The following is an 18,463-nucleotide window of genomic DNA, read 5'->3' as shown; positions in this document are numbered from 1 at the left end:
TGAGAAGGTGAGTGTGTCCAAGAAACCTTCACAGAATGAAAGGCAGAAAAGTTACTGGAGTACGTAAAGTAGGATTTGAAAAAAAAAATTGAGGATAAAGGAGTTCATATAGGAAAGAGAAAGGAAAGTATAGGCAATGAGAGGCAGGAGGCTAATGGAGAAAAACAGGGGCCTAGGGAACCTGAGGAATCCTTCTTCTAATCTGTTCTTGTTTTCAGACATTAAGACTTTCAAATTTATTTATTTATTTTTTAATCTTAGCTATAACAAGCCTTCTCTGGCACTTAGAATCGTTTTGGGCTTTTTGTTTTCATTTAAGACAAATTTAACTAAAGCAGAACATACAAATTGTATCTAACAAGATCAGTGTAAGTAAAATGCACTTAATTCCTCATTTCAGACAGTGACTTACTGATAAGCTTACCATTTGGGTAAAACCAAAAATATTTTTAGTGCACACAGAGCTTGACGAGCCAAGTCAAGCTTGCTTGCTCAGCCTAGCACTTAAGTAAATATGCAAGACTTTCAAGAAGGTGTACAGGATGCCTCATGAGATACTCAAAGAAAATAAGTCACTTTGAATGAGTAAGTCCTTTGAAAGTCCAGCCCTTGACTACATATAACTATCGTCTCCTAACTGACCTATTCAAAGTACTACAACTTTTTGTCTTGTTTTCAAAAATTATATAAAACAAACAAACAAACAATAAAACATGGACATAAGAGATTATAGACTGGAACGATCTTAGTTAATCAAGCACAATCTTAAGAACACCTGCATGAACTTGCACTCATTCCCTAACATACGGAGGAAAAGAATATTTAATCCACATATTTCTGTACTGGTTTAATCAATGCTCTAATAAAGGAGGATCAAAGGGAGAATTAAAGAGTACCTATTACGGCACAAGTGGAAATGAAACCTTGCAATCCTGTGTTTATATTCAACATTGCTGGCATACAAAACAAACCGCTTTATATTAATTTATCTCCAACTTATTGCTGGTGTTTATTCGGTTTACATAGCAAGGTTTTGGTAGCCAGGGACTGCAGGGGTAGCCTCTGTGAAAAGAATCCAGAAGCTGCCCCATGTTAAATAAGGGCCAGTTTCAGGCGGCTCCAAAGGGACCTGCCCAGAGCTGAGCCAAATAAGCGATGTTGTCTGTGCCTCTGTGAAAGCATATTTAACAAAAGGAAAAAACATAAAAAAAAATAAAATTAAAATTAAAAACTGCTGCACAACAGCAGCTGGGAGAGTGAGGAGGGAGAAACAGCTTTGCAGACACCAAGATCAGTGAAGAAGGAGGGGAAGGAGGTGCTCCAGGTGCCAGAGCTGAAGTTCCCCTGTGGCCTGTGGAGAGGCCCCTGGCGGAGCAGGCTGTCCCCCTGCAGCCCATGGGCCCCACATGGAGCAGATCTCCACGCTGCAGCCCATGGAGGAGCCCATGGTGGAGCAGGTGGATGTGACACAAAGAACGCTGTGGCCTATGAAGAGCCCCCGTTGGAGCAGACTCTGACCAAGAGCTGCAGCCCATGAAGAGGAGCCCACACAGGAGCAGGGGATCTGGCAGGAGCTGCCACCTTTGGGGGACCCATGTTGGAGCAGTCTGCTCCTGAAGGATGGACCCCGTGGTACAGGCCTATACTGGAGAAGTTTGAAGAGCCTTTGGGAAGCCCATGTAGGACTAATTCTGGAAGGACTGTATCCCATGGGAGGGACCCCCTGTGGAGCAGGAGCAGAGAGTGACCGTGAATGAGTGGCGGAGACAAAGTGTTACAGACTGACTGCAATCCCCATTCCCTGTTCCCCTGCACTGCTCGGAGGGGGGAACATAGAAGAGGGTGGATGGGGGAAAGGTGTTTTTGGTTTGCTTTTAGTTCTCATTCCTTTCCTTTTGAGGAGGGGGAGTGAGAGAGCGGTTGTGGTGGAGTTAGCTGCCCAGCTGCGTAAAACCACCACAGTCTCATGATTAAGAAGAATAACCAAATTTAAAATAAGAAATAATAACAATCCAAAGAAGAAAATACAAAATGATAATAAATAGAAGACATAAGCTTCCTCAAAGAAAAACAATTAAAGACAAACACTCCAAAGCATTTCAGAGTTTGTTTCAAGATGCCAGCATTTTATAGCGTAAATTTTTCTATTTTCTAGAAATGTTTTTATTTGCACTGTCAAACAGGAAAGAAGGGAAATCGTTGTAGGACACCTTGTTATCCCCACCTCCTAACACATCCCTCTTTGTCTCAAAGAATACTGAATCCAGCTGGTGACTAAAAGCTGGAATTACCTTTTATTCACTAACAATTTATTCTTCAGCTTCACTCACCACAAATGGCATCAAACCAGCTGTTTTCTTTGGTAGGCATCTGAATTCCTTTTAAGCTACCAAAGCCAAGCAATTTTGCCTCAGCCCTTGAGTTTTGCAATCCTAAAAGGCCCCTCCGGCAAAACACATGTTTAACTGCATGAGAGGGCACCTCCCTATTCAATAGCTATTTACTTTGGGTTGAGAAGGAGAAAAAATTGCGATAAAAGTCAAACACCTCTTCTAGTCACATGACATGGGTACATACCAGAATGTTGTTTATTGCCTACCTGGTGACACTTCTCAGATACTTTTTTTTATGAAAAGAAAATGAGTGGGAGCAGGTCAGTGTATAAACTGCTAGAAAATTTCTTATACAACAGTCCAGAGACATAGGAATTTGAATTCATCCTGCCCTACCCTATTTAGCTTGAATTAAAAACATCCTTTTGTTTCCAAAATTGTTTCTTTTCTAATTAGCAAACATTATTAGCTAGCCAAGCCAGTTTGCTAGGAAACAAGCAGCAAGGTTCATAAGAGAAAGATGGTTTCAGTCTTGTAAAGACTTGCTGAAAGTCCTGCTCTTGTCATTTTTAGCAATTTGTAACATGTGCTCATGTTCTTTTCTTTCCACAGACTGTAGAGTTGGCAGACAAAAGACCACAGTGGGATCTAGCAGTCATTAGCAGAAGTGAAATGTCTTAAAATGGAATACCGAACAAGAATTTGGTACACTCTTGTTGTCAATCCACTGAATTCAGTTAAACAAAACAACATTTTAGACAATTATAACCCCTTTGCTGCTATCAGTTTTATTTATTAAAACAACAAAAAGAACAAAAGCCAACACTATATCTCAACAAACTGAATAGTAGACATAAATAGCAGTACAGCATCCCAGTCACACACATCCCATGGTCATCACCTCAAAACAGAGTTGTTCCTTCATGGCAGATTCATTCTCTTTCTAGAATAACCTTAGTGTGCTATTAGGATACTGAGAATAAATCTGAGATAAAGCAGCTTTAGACACTGCAAAAGGAACCACAGCAGTCATCTTTCCTTCCAATTTCTCATATTCCCTAGCAAAAGGAAGTTTCTGCTCTTTGGCAATACATATAATTTTTATTTTAATGTATCTGATTTTATTTTCAGAACACCTCAAAGCCCAGGCTGTACTGGGATCTTCCTGTGGTTTCCACACAAACTAATGGTTCCTATCCAAAAGGGGAGTTGCATTTTCAGCAGATTTGAAGTGTTTGTTTTAACAATATCATCTCTTACCTACTATATAAATAATCCTGAAAATATATAATGTGAACTGAAAAAAAGTTCTCATTAATACATTTTATTAATGTATTATCAAGGGTGGGGGTGGGGGGAGAGAAACAGGTGGCACAATACAGTGAGAATAGTAAGTGTAAAGCACATGAAAAGTTTTCCAGGGGGTAGGAGGTGGGAACACTGATTTCTTTCAACATTCTCATCCCATAAAAATTACTTTATCCTTATTCACCACTACTTTCCCTCTCCCTTTGAATACCTCCAAAAATATCGCAAACAAACTCAATCCCCCCAAATCAGTTTAAATATAAAGAAGTGTATATGACCTTAGCAATCAAAACGAAGACAGACAGTGAAGTGTGGCTGAAAATACGTGAACTACAAAACTCCTGAAAAACATGATTATCAACAGGAATGAAAACACATTTAAATTTCTTGAAATAATAGAAGGTACTATTCATTTGTGACCACAGGTTGTATATTTTTGTCAATGCAGCAAATGAGAAACCTTCTGTAAATCTACAAATATCTACTTTATGGTACTTGCTGCCTTAACACTGCAAAAATAAGAGTACTCAGCACAATCAAAAATCATTTCTGTTCCTACCTGCCCACAAAACACATTTAAGACTTGATGAGTACCATGACTTTAAAACCACAAGAAAACCAATGACAACTATCTCAGACTTCTATACGGCAGGAGGACGATGTTTCAGTTCTTGTGGTTTCAAATCTTACACTCAACTGCAGGCGTTTAAATCCATGTTACACAAGTCTCTGTGCAAATGTACTACTTGAGGAAGAAGAAGTTTGATACAAACTCAGAATTAAAAACTAATAAAATCTTCAATTTATTATGGAGGACCATTAGTGCAACATGTAACAGACAGTTCTCAAGTGATCTAACAGAAACAGCATTTATGAAAAGAAATTCAACTAATTTATTGCTTCCCAATCGTCAAAATTCCTGTACTGTTAAGGGATAAGGAACTAATTCCAAAGAGCAAGCTGTCCATAGCCTGGCCATATTCAATGCAAGCATACTCAACTTTATTATCATCACAGGGTTCAAGGTCACTTAAAAGGCAATAGTTTCTGTCTGCAATACTGTATTACACTAATAAACTAAGATAAAATCATAGAATCATTAGGGTTGGAAAAGACCTCCAAGATCATCTGGTCCAACCAACAACATACCTACAATGTCACCCACTAAACCATGTCCCTAAGCACCACATCCAACCTTTCTTTGAACATACCCAGGGACAGGGTCTCCGCCACCTCCCCGGGCAACCCGTCCCAATGCCTGACTGCTCTTTCTGACAAGAAATACTTTGAGTACATATTTCTTTTTTCATGTCCTTTCATCTCTCGTTCTTTTGCTAACAATGCCAAATAGGTGTAGGATTTCAAAAGAGATAAACTGCTTTCTTCTTCTCTATTTTTCCATTTTAACACACTGAAAATAGCTTGGAAATAGCCATTACACGCATACCTACAAAGGAAACCATGTTCACTTCAAAGAGCTTGGCTGTAGCCTTTCTGGCCACCTTGATTTGGAATTTCAAAACTCTTTTTGAAATGAACAAGATGCATAACTGCAATACAGGAATACTGTCACATTCACGTTATTCCTACTGAAATTCCCATAGAAAACAGGCAGAAGTAAAATTGTGAAGTCCAGTTCCTACAAAAGGCCAGGAGTAATGGAGTAGACCTGAAACAGGCACTCCATGAGATCTGTCCACATTTTAAACATGTCACCACTGTTAGGCAGACTTCCAAATGCACCACATCCTGTATCTTGGTCTTTTCTGAGGTACAAAAGAGTTTCTCTCTATGACTTCAAGACTGTAGCTAAAAGATTCATATGCCAAGCTTTTTGACTTTGCTCACTATCTGGATGTGAAATTAGCGTCTCCTGTTAGCGGTCTCTCACCTGTGGTGAAAACCAGGATTCAATACAACCTTTTAATGCAAAAGCATGATATTGAACCACTGCCACAAACCATAAGAGAAGTCTGTCCTGTTGTTTATAAATCGTAAGTAAAGGAAGACCTAAGCAAACTGTGTTTACCTCGAATGGCAAATTAGGTTTACCTTTGTTTTGAATACAGATCTCATCCTTAGGAGAAAACATAGCTGTTCCCTTGTGCATGTGTTTTAGCCACTCTTGATCTTTTGCCAAAGCTGCGCAGAGACAGATGCTCTGCCTGCAATTCCACTGTTGAATTCCATAGGTTCACATTTATCCTGCCTCTTAAATGTTTGCTTGAGGAAGGAGTATCTGGATACATCTCATGTTTCTATGGTACATTCTCTAGCTTCTCTAGTGACTTCTCTACAGATCCATAATAAATTTCTCAATATCTATGCCAACATATCGTATTTATATTGCATCTCAGGTGATTGAAAATGCATCAAGCATGCAAATTACCAAAAAAAAAAAAAAAAAGCCTATTAAGTAGCACATATGACTTCCAAACATCAGGAAAACAAGGTAATTGTACTTTTGAATGGTCTATGATGAAGTCTTCTATATAAAGTCATTAAGACATGAGCAACATATTGTTCTGTATCTTCCAACAATGTGCTGCCTAAGCATTTATCTCTGCTTTCAATTTCCTGTACTGATGTAGCCACTTATAATACAATGCATGCGGATGGGAGGATAGGAAGGTCAGATCTGTCTATCCAATGAATCTTAGCAGCTAAAATATTTAACATCAATTCACTGCTTGCTGACAGTTACGTTTATACAAAGTAGGGGATAAGAAAGGAAGCACATGCCACAGAAACATCCTGAGCACTGCCTCCTAAAAGCACAGGATCAGGCAATTCCAAAATATCGGAAGTCAAGCAGGCGGGGCAGAAGGCCGGGATCCTGACCAGGGATCTTCTTCTGGAGCTTAGGCATAAAAAGAAAGTGTATGGCTACTGGAAGCAGGGTCAGGCAACATGAAAAGACTACAGGGTTGCTGTTCACGTTTGTAGGGAGAAAATTCATGCAGCCAAAGCCCAATTAGAGTTGAAGCTGGCCAGGTCTGTGGGAGACAATAAAAAGGGCTTTTTTAAATATGTAAACAGAAAAAGGAGGACCAGAGAAAACATAGGTCCGCTACTTGATGGGGATGGTCACCTCATAAACAAGGACATAGGCAAAGCAGAGACGTTTAATGCCTTCTTTGCCTCTTTCTTCAACGCCAATGATGGGCTTCGGGACCCCAGGTGCCCAGAGCTGGAGGACCATGATGGTGGGAGTGATAAACTCCCAGCCAACCCTGAACGTGTGCAGGATGTGCTGCTCCACCTGGATCCATACAAGTCTGTGGGGCCGGATGGGATTCATCCTGGGGTACTCAGAGAGCTGGCTGACGTCATCGTGGGACCTCTCTCAATTATTTTTCAACGGTCTTGGGAATCTGGAGAGGTCCCAGTAGACTGGAAGCTGGCAAATGTTGTGCCAATTTTCAAGAAGGGCAAGAAAGAAGACCCTGGTAATTACAGGCCTGTCAGTCTCATGTCAGTGCCTGGTAAAATTATGGAGATTATCCTTGAAGTTATTGAAGCGCACCTGGGGGACAATGTAGTCATTGGTCGTAGCCAACAGGGGTTCACAAGGTGTAGGTCCTGTTTGACAAATTTGATTTCCTTTTATAATAAGATCACCCATCTAGTCAATCAAGGGAAGCCAACTGATGTAATCTTTTTGGATTTCAGTAAAGCTTTTGATACAGTTTCTCATAGGATCCTACTGGACAAAATGTCCAGCATACAGCTAGATAAAAACATCACGCGATGGGTGAACAGTTGGCTGATGGGTAGGGCTCAAACAGTTGTGGTAAATGGGTCTGCATCAGGCTGGTGGCCAGTCACCAGTGGGGTCCCCGAGGGCTCCATTTTAGGGCTGGTTCTTTTCAATGTTTTCATAAACAATTTGGATGCAGGACTAGGAGGTGTTTTGAGCAAATTTGCTGATGATCCTAAGCTGGGAGGGGTTGTTGACTCTGTTGAGGGTGGAAAGGCCTTGCAGAGAGATCTGGGCAGATCGGAGAGCTGGGCAATCACCAACCACATGAAGTTTAACAAGAGCAAGTGCCGGGTCCTGCACCTGGGACAGGGCAACTCTGGCTGCACATACAGACTGGGGGACAAGACGCTGGAGAGTAGCCCCACAGAGAGGGATCTGGGGGTTTTGGTTGACAGCAAGCTCAATACGAACCAGCAGTGTGTCCTGGCAGACAGGAGGGCTGCCACCCATGGAGAGGAGACCACAGTGGTGCAGGAGGTCTGGTGGGAGCTGCTGCACATGGGGGGCCCATGCTGAAGCAGTCTGTTCCTTAAGGACTGTGCCCCATTGTATGGACCCATTAATACGGGTCCATATTCAGTCCATGCAGTTCTTCTTCTTTTCCCTTCCAACCCCTACAATTCTGTGATTCTGTGACTCAAGAACTGCAGTTTGTGGGAAGCCCACATAGGATCAGTTCAGGAAGGACTGCATCCTGTGGGAGGGGCCCCACACTAGAGCAGGGGAATAGGATGAGGAGGAAGGAGCAGCTGAGACAGTGTTATGGATTGAGGTAGAAGAGAGTGGATGGGGGTGAAATGGTGTTTTTAGTTTGCTTTTAGTTCTCACTGCTCTAGTCTGTTATTATTTGTCAATAAATTACATTAATCTCCCTATGCAAACTCTGTTTTGCCCATGATGGTAATTGGTGAGTGATCTGTCTGTCATTATCCCTGCCCTTGAGCCCTTTTTCATCATATTTTCTCCCTCTGTTCCTTTGAGGAGGGTGTGAGAGAGAGAGACGTGGTAGAGTTTAGCTAGCCATTGGTGTGAAATCACCACAGTACTTACATGAAGACTACATCCAATAAAATCACAATCACTCCCTCAGGCAAAGCATCAGGAAAGCATGCACTCTAAAGTCAGAATATGAAGGCTGCTATTGGAGGCTTTTATCTTCTGCATTTACCAGCATATTACAGAAAAAGTAATAATAATAAAGAAATAAAAGGACAATTCAGAAGCTGGTATAAGGTGAAATTTGCAAATATGCACATCTTTTCCTGTTCATTTATCTATCACTTCACAGACCAGTACACCTCCTCTAACACTCCAGATAATATAGTAAGCACTCAAGGCCACATCATTTTGTTCTTAAAATTCCATGTTAGGAGTCAAACTAGAAGCTTTAGAATAAAAACATTTTAACGCTAGTTTACAAATAAGTAACTCATATCAGCTATTTGTGTCTCAATCCAATTTAATGTATTAACAAGAATCTCTTTTAAACTAGTACAGCCTTCTTTCTATGGAAAAGAAAAGCGACAGTAAGGTTAAACAGACAGTGGTGGACAGCTACTTAATTCCTCATATCAGTGAGGTGGCAGTAGGTGCAAGCAAATGATATCTCCTTCCTCCCTTTCAAACACTCTTGTACGGTTGCCAAAGGTTTTGCCTTGGTCTCTTAACAGAATTACTCACCTTCCCCATCAGGGCTCATATTTTCATAGGAGTCCCAGCGTATCAGCGGGTCTGAGGTATTGTAATCAACTGTCACTCCATGGTCATTCTGAAGGTGTTCACATCCTAAAAAATTAACATCTGTTTGAGACAAAAATCATATCTGAAATTATATACACACACATATGTATGTGGCCTTCTGATAGAAGTTTGTTCCTACAAATACAATACCATATTCTTAGATGTAAGAAGCAGCAACAGGGGAAGAAAGGTTATATAAACCAACTAAAAAAGCCTAATTTATGTTTCATTACAGAAGGAACAAGCACAGAATTTTATTTTGAGCTTCTTGGTTATAATATAGCTCTGATAACTTGCATCAGCCCCTAAACACAATGAACACAAATGACCAGCCAGCTTTACAGGAAGACACCACAGAACTCTGTGGCTGTGTCTGGAGAAGCATGTCCTATTGCAACTTGTTCTGAAGAAGAAGGGTGTTATACAGATGTTCTGAGGCTTTCAAAACAAGGATAGTTAAAATTAAAAGGACAAGAATACTATAGTCCTAAACCTTAACATGCAGGCAGAAAAAAAGCCGCATTTGTCACAAGTAGATTTAGCAACCTTGTTACCTAAATATTTAGGTGCCTAATTCTCCTAGCAACTGCATCCTTTTTTAAAACCTGTATCACAAATGGTTATTTTCTAGGATATTGTGCTCAGTTTTGGGCTACCCGATACAAGAAAGACATGAATAAAGTGAAGCAAGTTCAAAGGAGGGCCACCAGGGTAGTTAGGACTGAAAGACTTGGCCTGTAAAGACAGGCTGAAGAACCAGGGTTTCTTCAGCCTGGGGGTGAGATGGTTTGGGGGTGACCTTACAGCAACCCCCACAAAAGGCTACAGAGTAGACTGAGCCAGGTGGATGCAAGGTGGGAAGATGAGAAGGAACAGACATAAATTGAACATACAGAAGTTTAGAGTTTCCTTATCTTTATGAGGAAAAATAGTTTCACTACGAGGGCTGTCAGAAACTGTAACAGTCTGCCCAGAGAGGTTGTGATGCCTCCATCCTTAGAGGTTTTCAAGACTTGGCTGGACAAATGCTTTGGCAACCTGGACTGATCTCACAGATGACCTCGGATTCAGCAGGAGAATGGACTAGAGATAACCTGCAGTTATTCTATAATACTTTCAATGTGGAAAAGTCATTTGCAGAAATTGTAAACAAATATTTCCAAAGTGAAATCTTCTTCCTAGACAATTAGGAAGACAGCAACTGAAAACTGATTTCCAATTACTTAAAACTTTACATTCTGACAACTTGGAGCCTGCTAAAAAACACAGACCTGATTTGCCCTCTAAGGGAGATTTGAAAAAATGTTGATAATTTTTCAGCCGTGTAAGGTGACCTCTCTTCAAGCATTTACCATCCAGAACTGTTTAGATCAAGCTGTAAGAGCTTATTTATAAACCCATTTTTTTTCTTATATGGGTTTCCAACATGCTAAGTAAGATCTTCATGTTCAGCTAGATAGAATCCAGCTTCTTATTGGCTGCTACTACAAGTTTTTAAATGATCGGTGAAAAAAATGAACAGGAAAACATGCAATTCACAGGACACCTAACAGGATTATGTATGAGACAGACAGTTCAGAATACTTAGTTTTCATTCATTTTCAGGCTGAATCTATACTTTTGGGGACACCGCAAAATGAGTAAGAACAGATCCATTAACAGATTAAACTGCAATATAAAGCATGATCTTAAGTTCTTGTTGCAGGCAGTAATTACCTATGATCTTAGACATATTAAAATAGAATATATTCTGGAGGCATACAGGATATACTCTACAAGCCAACTTCAGAGCAGGCGCATCTCCAACAAAACTGTAACTACATCTCCTTATGCTAAATTATAGACAGTCAAAACTTCACCGCTTCAATAAAAATAATCAGTTATGACAACATCCAGAAAAGGTTATAGAAATGACCACTGCTGTCACTTACACTGGGCCAAGCTACCTATACTGTAACATATATACTATGCATGTTTCATACAGACCAAAAAATGTTTTCTACTGGTTGTTAGCAACTGTTCTTGTATACCTTTAAAACAAAGTCTGATAACTCCTATGTGGTGTCTTCATTAAGTTCTTCACATTTAAACCAAAAACATAAATGTATGTTTACATATATAAATGTACGTAAAATATTACATATTTCAATGCTGAAGTTGAATTTCCTATCTTCTACAAGACAAATGGAACAAGAGAGAAAAAAAGTTCGATTTTTTTCATTTGTTGTTGTTTTTAAGTATACATTTCAATGTGGTTTATTTTTAAGCTAAGCATTCTTTTTTCTCCTGTATACTCACCTTGAATTTTCTCTGGGGTTTCTGAAAACACTAATTCCACTTTGCCGTAATCAGGGAAACGGTCATCTGAAAACAAAGGCTAACATTTCAACAAGCTATCTCCCAGGAAAGCAGTTCCAAGGCACTCATAAATCAGAATTGTCTATAGCTATTAATACACGTACTCCTGTCACTCTTCCATTCTCACCTGGAATCTAGTGATTTGTTTCTAAAAAAGACAGACATTCTTTGCCCCACATGTTCTCTAGAAAAGACCAACAAAGTGTCAGTTGGAGTTTTGTTTACTTCTAAGAACAGACAAAAACAGAAGAGATGAACCACTCCCCCCAGTCTGTGGCTGTTAAAGGAAGACACACTCAGGAGCAAAGTAAATTTGTTCTGTCTATTGCCTAAATTGCAATACTGGACCATAAAGGTTTTGTATAGGCACATGTTGCAGGAAAATATGTTTGGTTTTAGTCTGTTAGTAACATAGCGTGTGGGAGTCATAATCCTGCATATAAACATAAAAATAAAACTGAAATAATCCTTTGGAAAATACAAAGAGTAACTTCAGACATTTTCAAATGTTTCTGAAAACTTTGCCTCCATTTTTGGATACCCATTCTGAAGCATAACAGAAGTGCTCCATATTCAAGCAGTCCAGGCCACAAAACCAGAATCAGACTTCATTACTTATCTTCAGCGAAAAAAAATGCCTCAGCATATTTCCTGCAATCATGAATAACAGAGTCACCATTTTAAGAACGTCTGTTGTTAAAAATGTGAGAGGATGAGTTAAGGACTATGAAGCAGTATCTGTATTATTTTGACAACTTAACTTACACAAAGAGCTTTTATTCTCATTATGGGCTTACCTGTGATACAGTGCTATGAATTAAAATAACACAAAGTAATCTCCCTCTCCCTGAACAAAGGGATGGAAAAAAATCCTTTTGAAAACAGATTCTGAAGATTACCATCATATGCACAGACATACACATGCACCCACACACATACAAATCCAACCAATCACAGAAGACAAGTACCTTTGTTGGCATTGTCCAAGTCCTCTTTACCAAACACCAAGCCATGTCCTTGAATAGCTCCAGTGTGAAACTGAAGGCGAAAAATCACATCACGAGTAGCTGACCGGTATTTTTTGTGATAACACTTTAGCTAGAAAGAAAGAAAGAAAGAAACATGTCAATAAGCAATTTTTTGAAAATTGGAACAAATTTATGTGTATGCATTAAGTATCAAATAAACCAGACTGAGTGCAATTTAGTGCAGACACCACTGATGTTGTAACAAACAGGGTATGCTTTATTCAATCCTTTAAAATTATACAGGCCCAAGGCAAAATAGTTCAGGATGTATAAATATAAATAATTACTATTTTCATCACTATCAGTCACCAATCAGTAGATTATGATTCAGAATCACAACATTTGTCATTACAATGTTGGAATGCTGACTTATATCCATACTTCTTCATGGCACCCACCAAACGTAAAACTAAATTACAGCACAGACATTTTAAAATAACTATAGAATATACAGAGATTTTAGAAGCTTCTCGGAAAGCCTATAAGCTGGTTACATTTATTCTAGGAGGTTGTTTTTTTAAACCTACTCAGTGATGATAGGATCTTGTTTTATGTTACTGTTGGAAGTTGGCAGTAGTTTTGACACTTAGGCTAGAACAAGACAGAACTCTGTAAAAATTACATCTACTACGAATTTCAGTGGCTAAAGGTGAATAAAATACAACCACTCTTCAACAGCACCCTCCCTTAGATCAGTCCTATGGATATTTTACCCACCAATTCTGAGTCAAATGCTACACATGACCACTAAGAATTCTTACAGGAATACATCAAAATTTCAGTAACCTTAGTCACAAGACTGAAAGGGATCTCAGGATTTTATAATAAAGCAAATGTTACTGAAATGCATTTTAAAAAAAAATCACCTTTTTCTAACCCAGACTGAAAAAAATGTGTTCTAGATAGAAGATACTGAATAACTGAGGAGCAAACAGTTATTCAAACTGAAGGGAAGTGAATACAAGATAGATGTAGGGGTTTAAGAGAGAGCATTTAGAAAATTTAGAGTAAAACATATTCATGAAATTCTTCACACTACAGGATTTTAAAAGCCAACATAAGCTTTTGCTCTGTATCCTTCCTTACACTGATGCCTTAAATTCCAGAAATTCACCAGCGCTGACGTGGCGCATACAACAACTGATACATTTCAGACAATATAACAGATATATCTGTCAGCAATGATGTGGAAATCAACCATCAAAACACAACTGTAAAAACCATACTCAGGTTTGACTGTCAGGTGCCTCGGGGAAGCTACCAGGCCCCTCCCACCTCCTGACTGATCTGAATCTGAAACATCATGCTTTTCCTCACAAGAAAAATAAAGGTAACAGTCTCTAAAGACACATTTGACTCAATAGAGCATTCTTTTCTTATTATTCTCATTGCAGAGCCATTCGTCTCTTCAGCAGCAGCCATGGGGGCCATACTGCAGAAGAACTTAAATTTCACGCCTGCCTTCACCTCTCATTTAAGAGACTAGTCATTCACCTGAGAAGTAACTTCTTCAAAAGCTCTTATGCTATCCAAACTGTGAGAAAGAAACAGGAGGAGCAATGCATGAAGACCTGATAGGGTGAAACACTTTGAACTGTGAATGTCATCTTATAATCACTTTCTACCTAAATCCACATATACAAGGAGAATTTTTAAGTATCCAACCCACAAATGTCAAAGACTAAAAAGATATATGCAAGGAGAGCAAAGAATAGAGACATATACTCCTGTATGTGCCTCTATCAGTTGGGTTACTCTTCTTAAACCATTTCCATTTTCAATGCAAAAAAAAAATCCATTTTCAATGTAAAAAAAAATAATATTTAAAATAATTTTAGAAGTTTAAGTTCGTCTGGTTTGTCTTCCTGCTGCCAAAAAGAATAAAGCACGTGCACAATGCCAGACACAAAACTGAAACACAGTGATAACAAGGTTCAGTTCCTCACTTAGACACAGATTTTCAGTGTAACCTCAAACAAGTGCCTTATTTTTCCTATCAATACTTTACAGAGAGATTGTGAAGAAAAATCTGTTTTGTGATTGTGTAGCAGTGAGCTTATACAAAGGTGAGTGGCACATAATACCTAGAGCTGTGCACAGAAAAGATGGAAAAAATGAAATGAGGTTCAGAAAGAATTCAGAACTTTTCCACGGTGACATTCAGGGACAGTCAGAATATCTAACATACCATCTTCACCTAACATGAAGTCAACCAGGCAATGTTTTCAGACAAAAACAAATTCCATTACAGTGTAAATACCCAAACACACTTGGAATGATCATTACAAGTTTGCTGGCATTTCTCAATACATTTACAGTATCAACTCTTCAAGTAAGTAGCATGAAGAGGTAATTCTATTTTGCTGATTTGTACTACTGCTTGGGATATCTTACAAGGCTAAAAATGTATGTTTATAGAAGACTCCAGTATGAAACACAAACCCTGCAATTTTACAATAAAATGCTCTACAATTAAGAGTTTATTCAAATTGCATTCACTTAATCTAAACTGAAACAGAAGTAAGCTACCAACAGTTCTAATCAGGCACCTTTATGATGATGAGGTTAAGAAACAAACTGTATGTGGCTTTCAGTTTTGAGAAAGCCTTCCAGTCTGACCACTGCCTTTGGATGATTTGGATGTTTTTACTATTTCAAAAAGCACTTGAAGTTTGGTTGGAGTGATATATTCAGACATTTATGGTAAAACTGTGACCCTAAGAAAGGGTTTTGCTTTTACTGTTTTGCTGTTGCCTTCAAAGAGCTATAAGATTTCACTTTCAGTTTTAACAGCTCCATTATACCACTGCCATGAATGAGACAAATAAAGATAGATTGATAAACCCTGATATAGATAAAGGATGCAACAGTAAATAACACCGTATGGATCTCCTGTTTTTTTAGTGTTCGTAAGGTAGTCTGCTTACTACCCTATTAGTAAAGACCGCTGCTGACATTCCTTCAGGTCTCCCAATTTTGTATTCAACCAAATGCTGAATTTCAGTTGATATACATATGAAATGAGTTACACAATATTTTTCTACTCTTTACATAACCAGAAGTCAGCTGCAATAGCTTCAGGTGTGCAAAAACATCTGGTTGTCTGATCACGAGTTAAAAACATAGCTGTATAAGCAACAGCTGATTGTACCTGAGATGTTTTTTCAGGTATTCTCTATGGCTGGAAGATTCTCTATGCAAATAATCATTAGTTTATCTAAACATGAGGATTTGGTGCTGTTTATTTCTTTGTATTTTAAAAGAGAATCCCCTTCAACATAGCAGTAACACTGGGCAAAGTATTTTAAATGTTGCTTTAAATGCACTAAAATGAGCAAAGCATACAAAACCTTGCCTATTGAAGGGATTTATTTCCTTTTTGTCCAACATAACTAACAACACAGTTTCATTAGAACCATAGACATAAGTCAGTCCCTTAAACTTGCAAAATCTAAATCCGAAAAAACAGCTAGAATGTTTAATTAGAGAATAAATAACCCCCCATTCTCCATTATGCCCAGCAACTCTACGTAAAGGAGAATTACCATCATAAAGGATTAAAACTACAAGCTTGCAAAGTGAAAAATGTACAGAAGTGGGATTTAAGAGAGCCCCTGATGAGATATATCAGAACTAACCTGCTCCAAAATTTATAATCAGACTGAAAGTAACTGTTATAATTCTATTTAATTTTAATATATGAACAAAAAGAAGCTTGAAGAAACATCAGAACTTCTTTAAGGTTATATACATTCCTTCTCAACTTTACGTTAAAGCATTATCTTATTCTCATCATTCTTTATTTTGACTCTTTAAACAGTAACATTGTTTTTACATGTGGATCATACATGAGAGTTTCTGAAGATGCAAAAAGCTAAATATCTAAACAACACGTATCCTCTAGTTTATCAAGAGTTTTGGCTTTGCACAGTTGCAGGATTTACCCAGGATCTACTGGTTTTTGCTTAATCATGTTTATAAAAATGCTGAAACTGTGTCAGTTCAGATAACTTTCTACTTTCTAATCCTGACAAACAGTCTTCAAGAATTCTAACTTAGGATATCCTAAAGAATATAGAACTTATATAGAACTTATGTAGAACTGTTCATGAAAAACTGGCCCCTATCGTTAGCAGTGTACATCTAAACTCAGGATACTGAAAGCATCATTTACCACTCAGTATACTTAAAAGTCTAACTTTGAATTCTGACTCCACTACCATCTGATGTCATATTCAAAAAATAATACAAACTAGTGTAATATGCTGGGAAATACCTATATGCATTACAGATGTCTGTGCAGCTTTCCAACAACTGTGGCTGTCAACATAGACTATTCACACTGTGTTATAGAATTCTCTAAACATAAGACAAGCAAGTGTGAATGTATGTATGCATGTATGTATGTATTTATTTCAAACCCATGAAGTTCAGGCAGTTAAATCTTTTGGAATTGGAGGTAGGACATCTTATAGATTTTTCTTTTCCTGAAACCACAAATGGTTTTGCTTAACTGTAGCTAATAAACATTCATGATTAAATAGAAGTCTTTATTTAGGAAATAATACCATGCTGAATAAGATGCTGGCTTGTTCACAATAATTACCTCCAGTAAAAGCATGGGATTAATGAAGTTGCCCTCTCTAAAAAGCATTAGTTAAAAGCTCATTTTTCCTTTTAAACAAGCTTTTGAGATACACTGAATTTGTCTTAGATTGATTTCTTTTGTGATATATTCAATTTGCATGGGCACTAACAGCCCTCTGATGAGTAACAAATATTCCTGAATCTGTAACTGTCCCAAACCTCCAGAATATACCAATTAATACCGGGATATTTAAAAAATTGTTTCTCTTCTCCATTTTTCAGTGAAAGCAAAAAAAAAAAAAAGATCAATGCACTAAATTGAATGGGGAGGGGAAGGAAAAAAAGTAGTAAAAGAAGGAAGGAGGAAAGTAAAAAGATCATTTGAAAAAAAAAAAAGAAAAAGAAAAAAAGTACAAGTCTGATACCCTTACATAGAGGTCCAACATTTCTCAGTTTAAAAAATACACAATATAAAAAAAATAAAAAAATCCGAAACCTACCAGCAATATATACACCAAGAATACTCTTTCTCACAATGTACCCCTCCCCTTCATTTCACTTGTTCCTCTATCCTCTTAGTTTAACAAATTGAAAGGCACAATTTACTATCTTTCTTTACTTTCCCTATGCATAACTGCAAATGACAAGCAAGAGGGAAAGCAAAGAGCTTTAAAATAAAGTGCTGCAATTCAACCATAGTTATACTTTGTACACAGCAAATTACACACAGATTGCTTTCCAGATACTGCTTTTGCTCATAGAATCAAAAAGCTTTTATTTGGTTTTACACTTCTTTGAGTCCCCATATAATTTAAAATTAGTCAGGTATTTTCTTAACAGGATATAGTTTCATAATTATGGATCTTGCCCACAAAGTTGCAGGACAAGGACATTCTAACACTGAGTTACAAATACACCCCAAGGCAATTTTCATAAAGAAGATAGCACAATATATATTACTGCACTTGGTAATGCTACAAAACGGAAATGCTAAGAGTAATTGTTTTGGCTCCTTAAAACATTCTAGTCTGAGCTTTATAGGATCTTTCTTTCACATGAAAATCAAGGATGATAAATACATAAACTGAAACCTATTTTACAGCATGTCTACAACTATTTGCTCTTTTTATTTATTTTATTTATTACAAGAACGCAAAACAGAAGAGAGACTACAATCTAAACAGCATAATACTAGACTTTCATTCCATACAATTAACTTACCATAATATCACCCTTCAAAAGCTGGGCTGGCTCTATAGCAATGCAGATTCGGCTTTGATTTTCTGGCCCTACGCTACTTAACAGGAGAGAAAAGAAAAAATAAATGGTTTAAAGAAACAAACAAG

At 38.0% G+C, this 18,463-nt stretch overlaps 1 protein-coding gene across 13 annotated transcripts in view; it reads right to left on the bottom strand.

Moving 5' to 3' along the window:
• TNS3 (tensin 3) overlaps nucleotides 1–18,463 on the bottom strand; it is a 258,576-nt gene that overhangs the window by 90,428 nt on the left and 149,685 nt on the right. For 12 of the 13 annotated variants that reach the window (XM_066992134.1, XM_066992135.1, XM_066992142.1 and 9 more), the window contains 4 exons: nucleotides 18,339–18,414; nucleotides 12,471–12,600; nucleotides 11,443–11,508; nucleotides 9,085–9,189 (listed from right to left, as the gene is read on the bottom strand). In XM_066992134.1, the coding sequence (XP_066848235.1) occupies nucleotides 9,085–9,189; nucleotides 11,443–11,508; nucleotides 12,471–12,600; nucleotides 18,339–18,414 (377 nt within the window). The remainder of the gene's footprint in view (nucleotides 1–9,084; nucleotides 9,190–11,442; nucleotides 11,509–12,470; nucleotides 12,601–18,338; nucleotides 18,415–18,463) is intronic. The other variant, XM_066992132.1, reaches the window with a different exon arrangement.

The sequence above is a fragment of the Anser cygnoides genome, chromosome 2, assembly GCF_040182565.1.
Source record: "Anser cygnoides isolate HZ-2024a breed goose chromosome 2, Taihu_goose_T2T_genome, whole genome shotgun sequence".
NCBI classification, from domain to species: Eukaryota; Metazoa; Chordata; class Aves; order Anseriformes; family Anatidae; genus Anser; species Anser cygnoides.
Note: the sequence above shows the minus strand (reverse complement) of the source record. Positions and strands in the feature narration are given on the sequence as shown.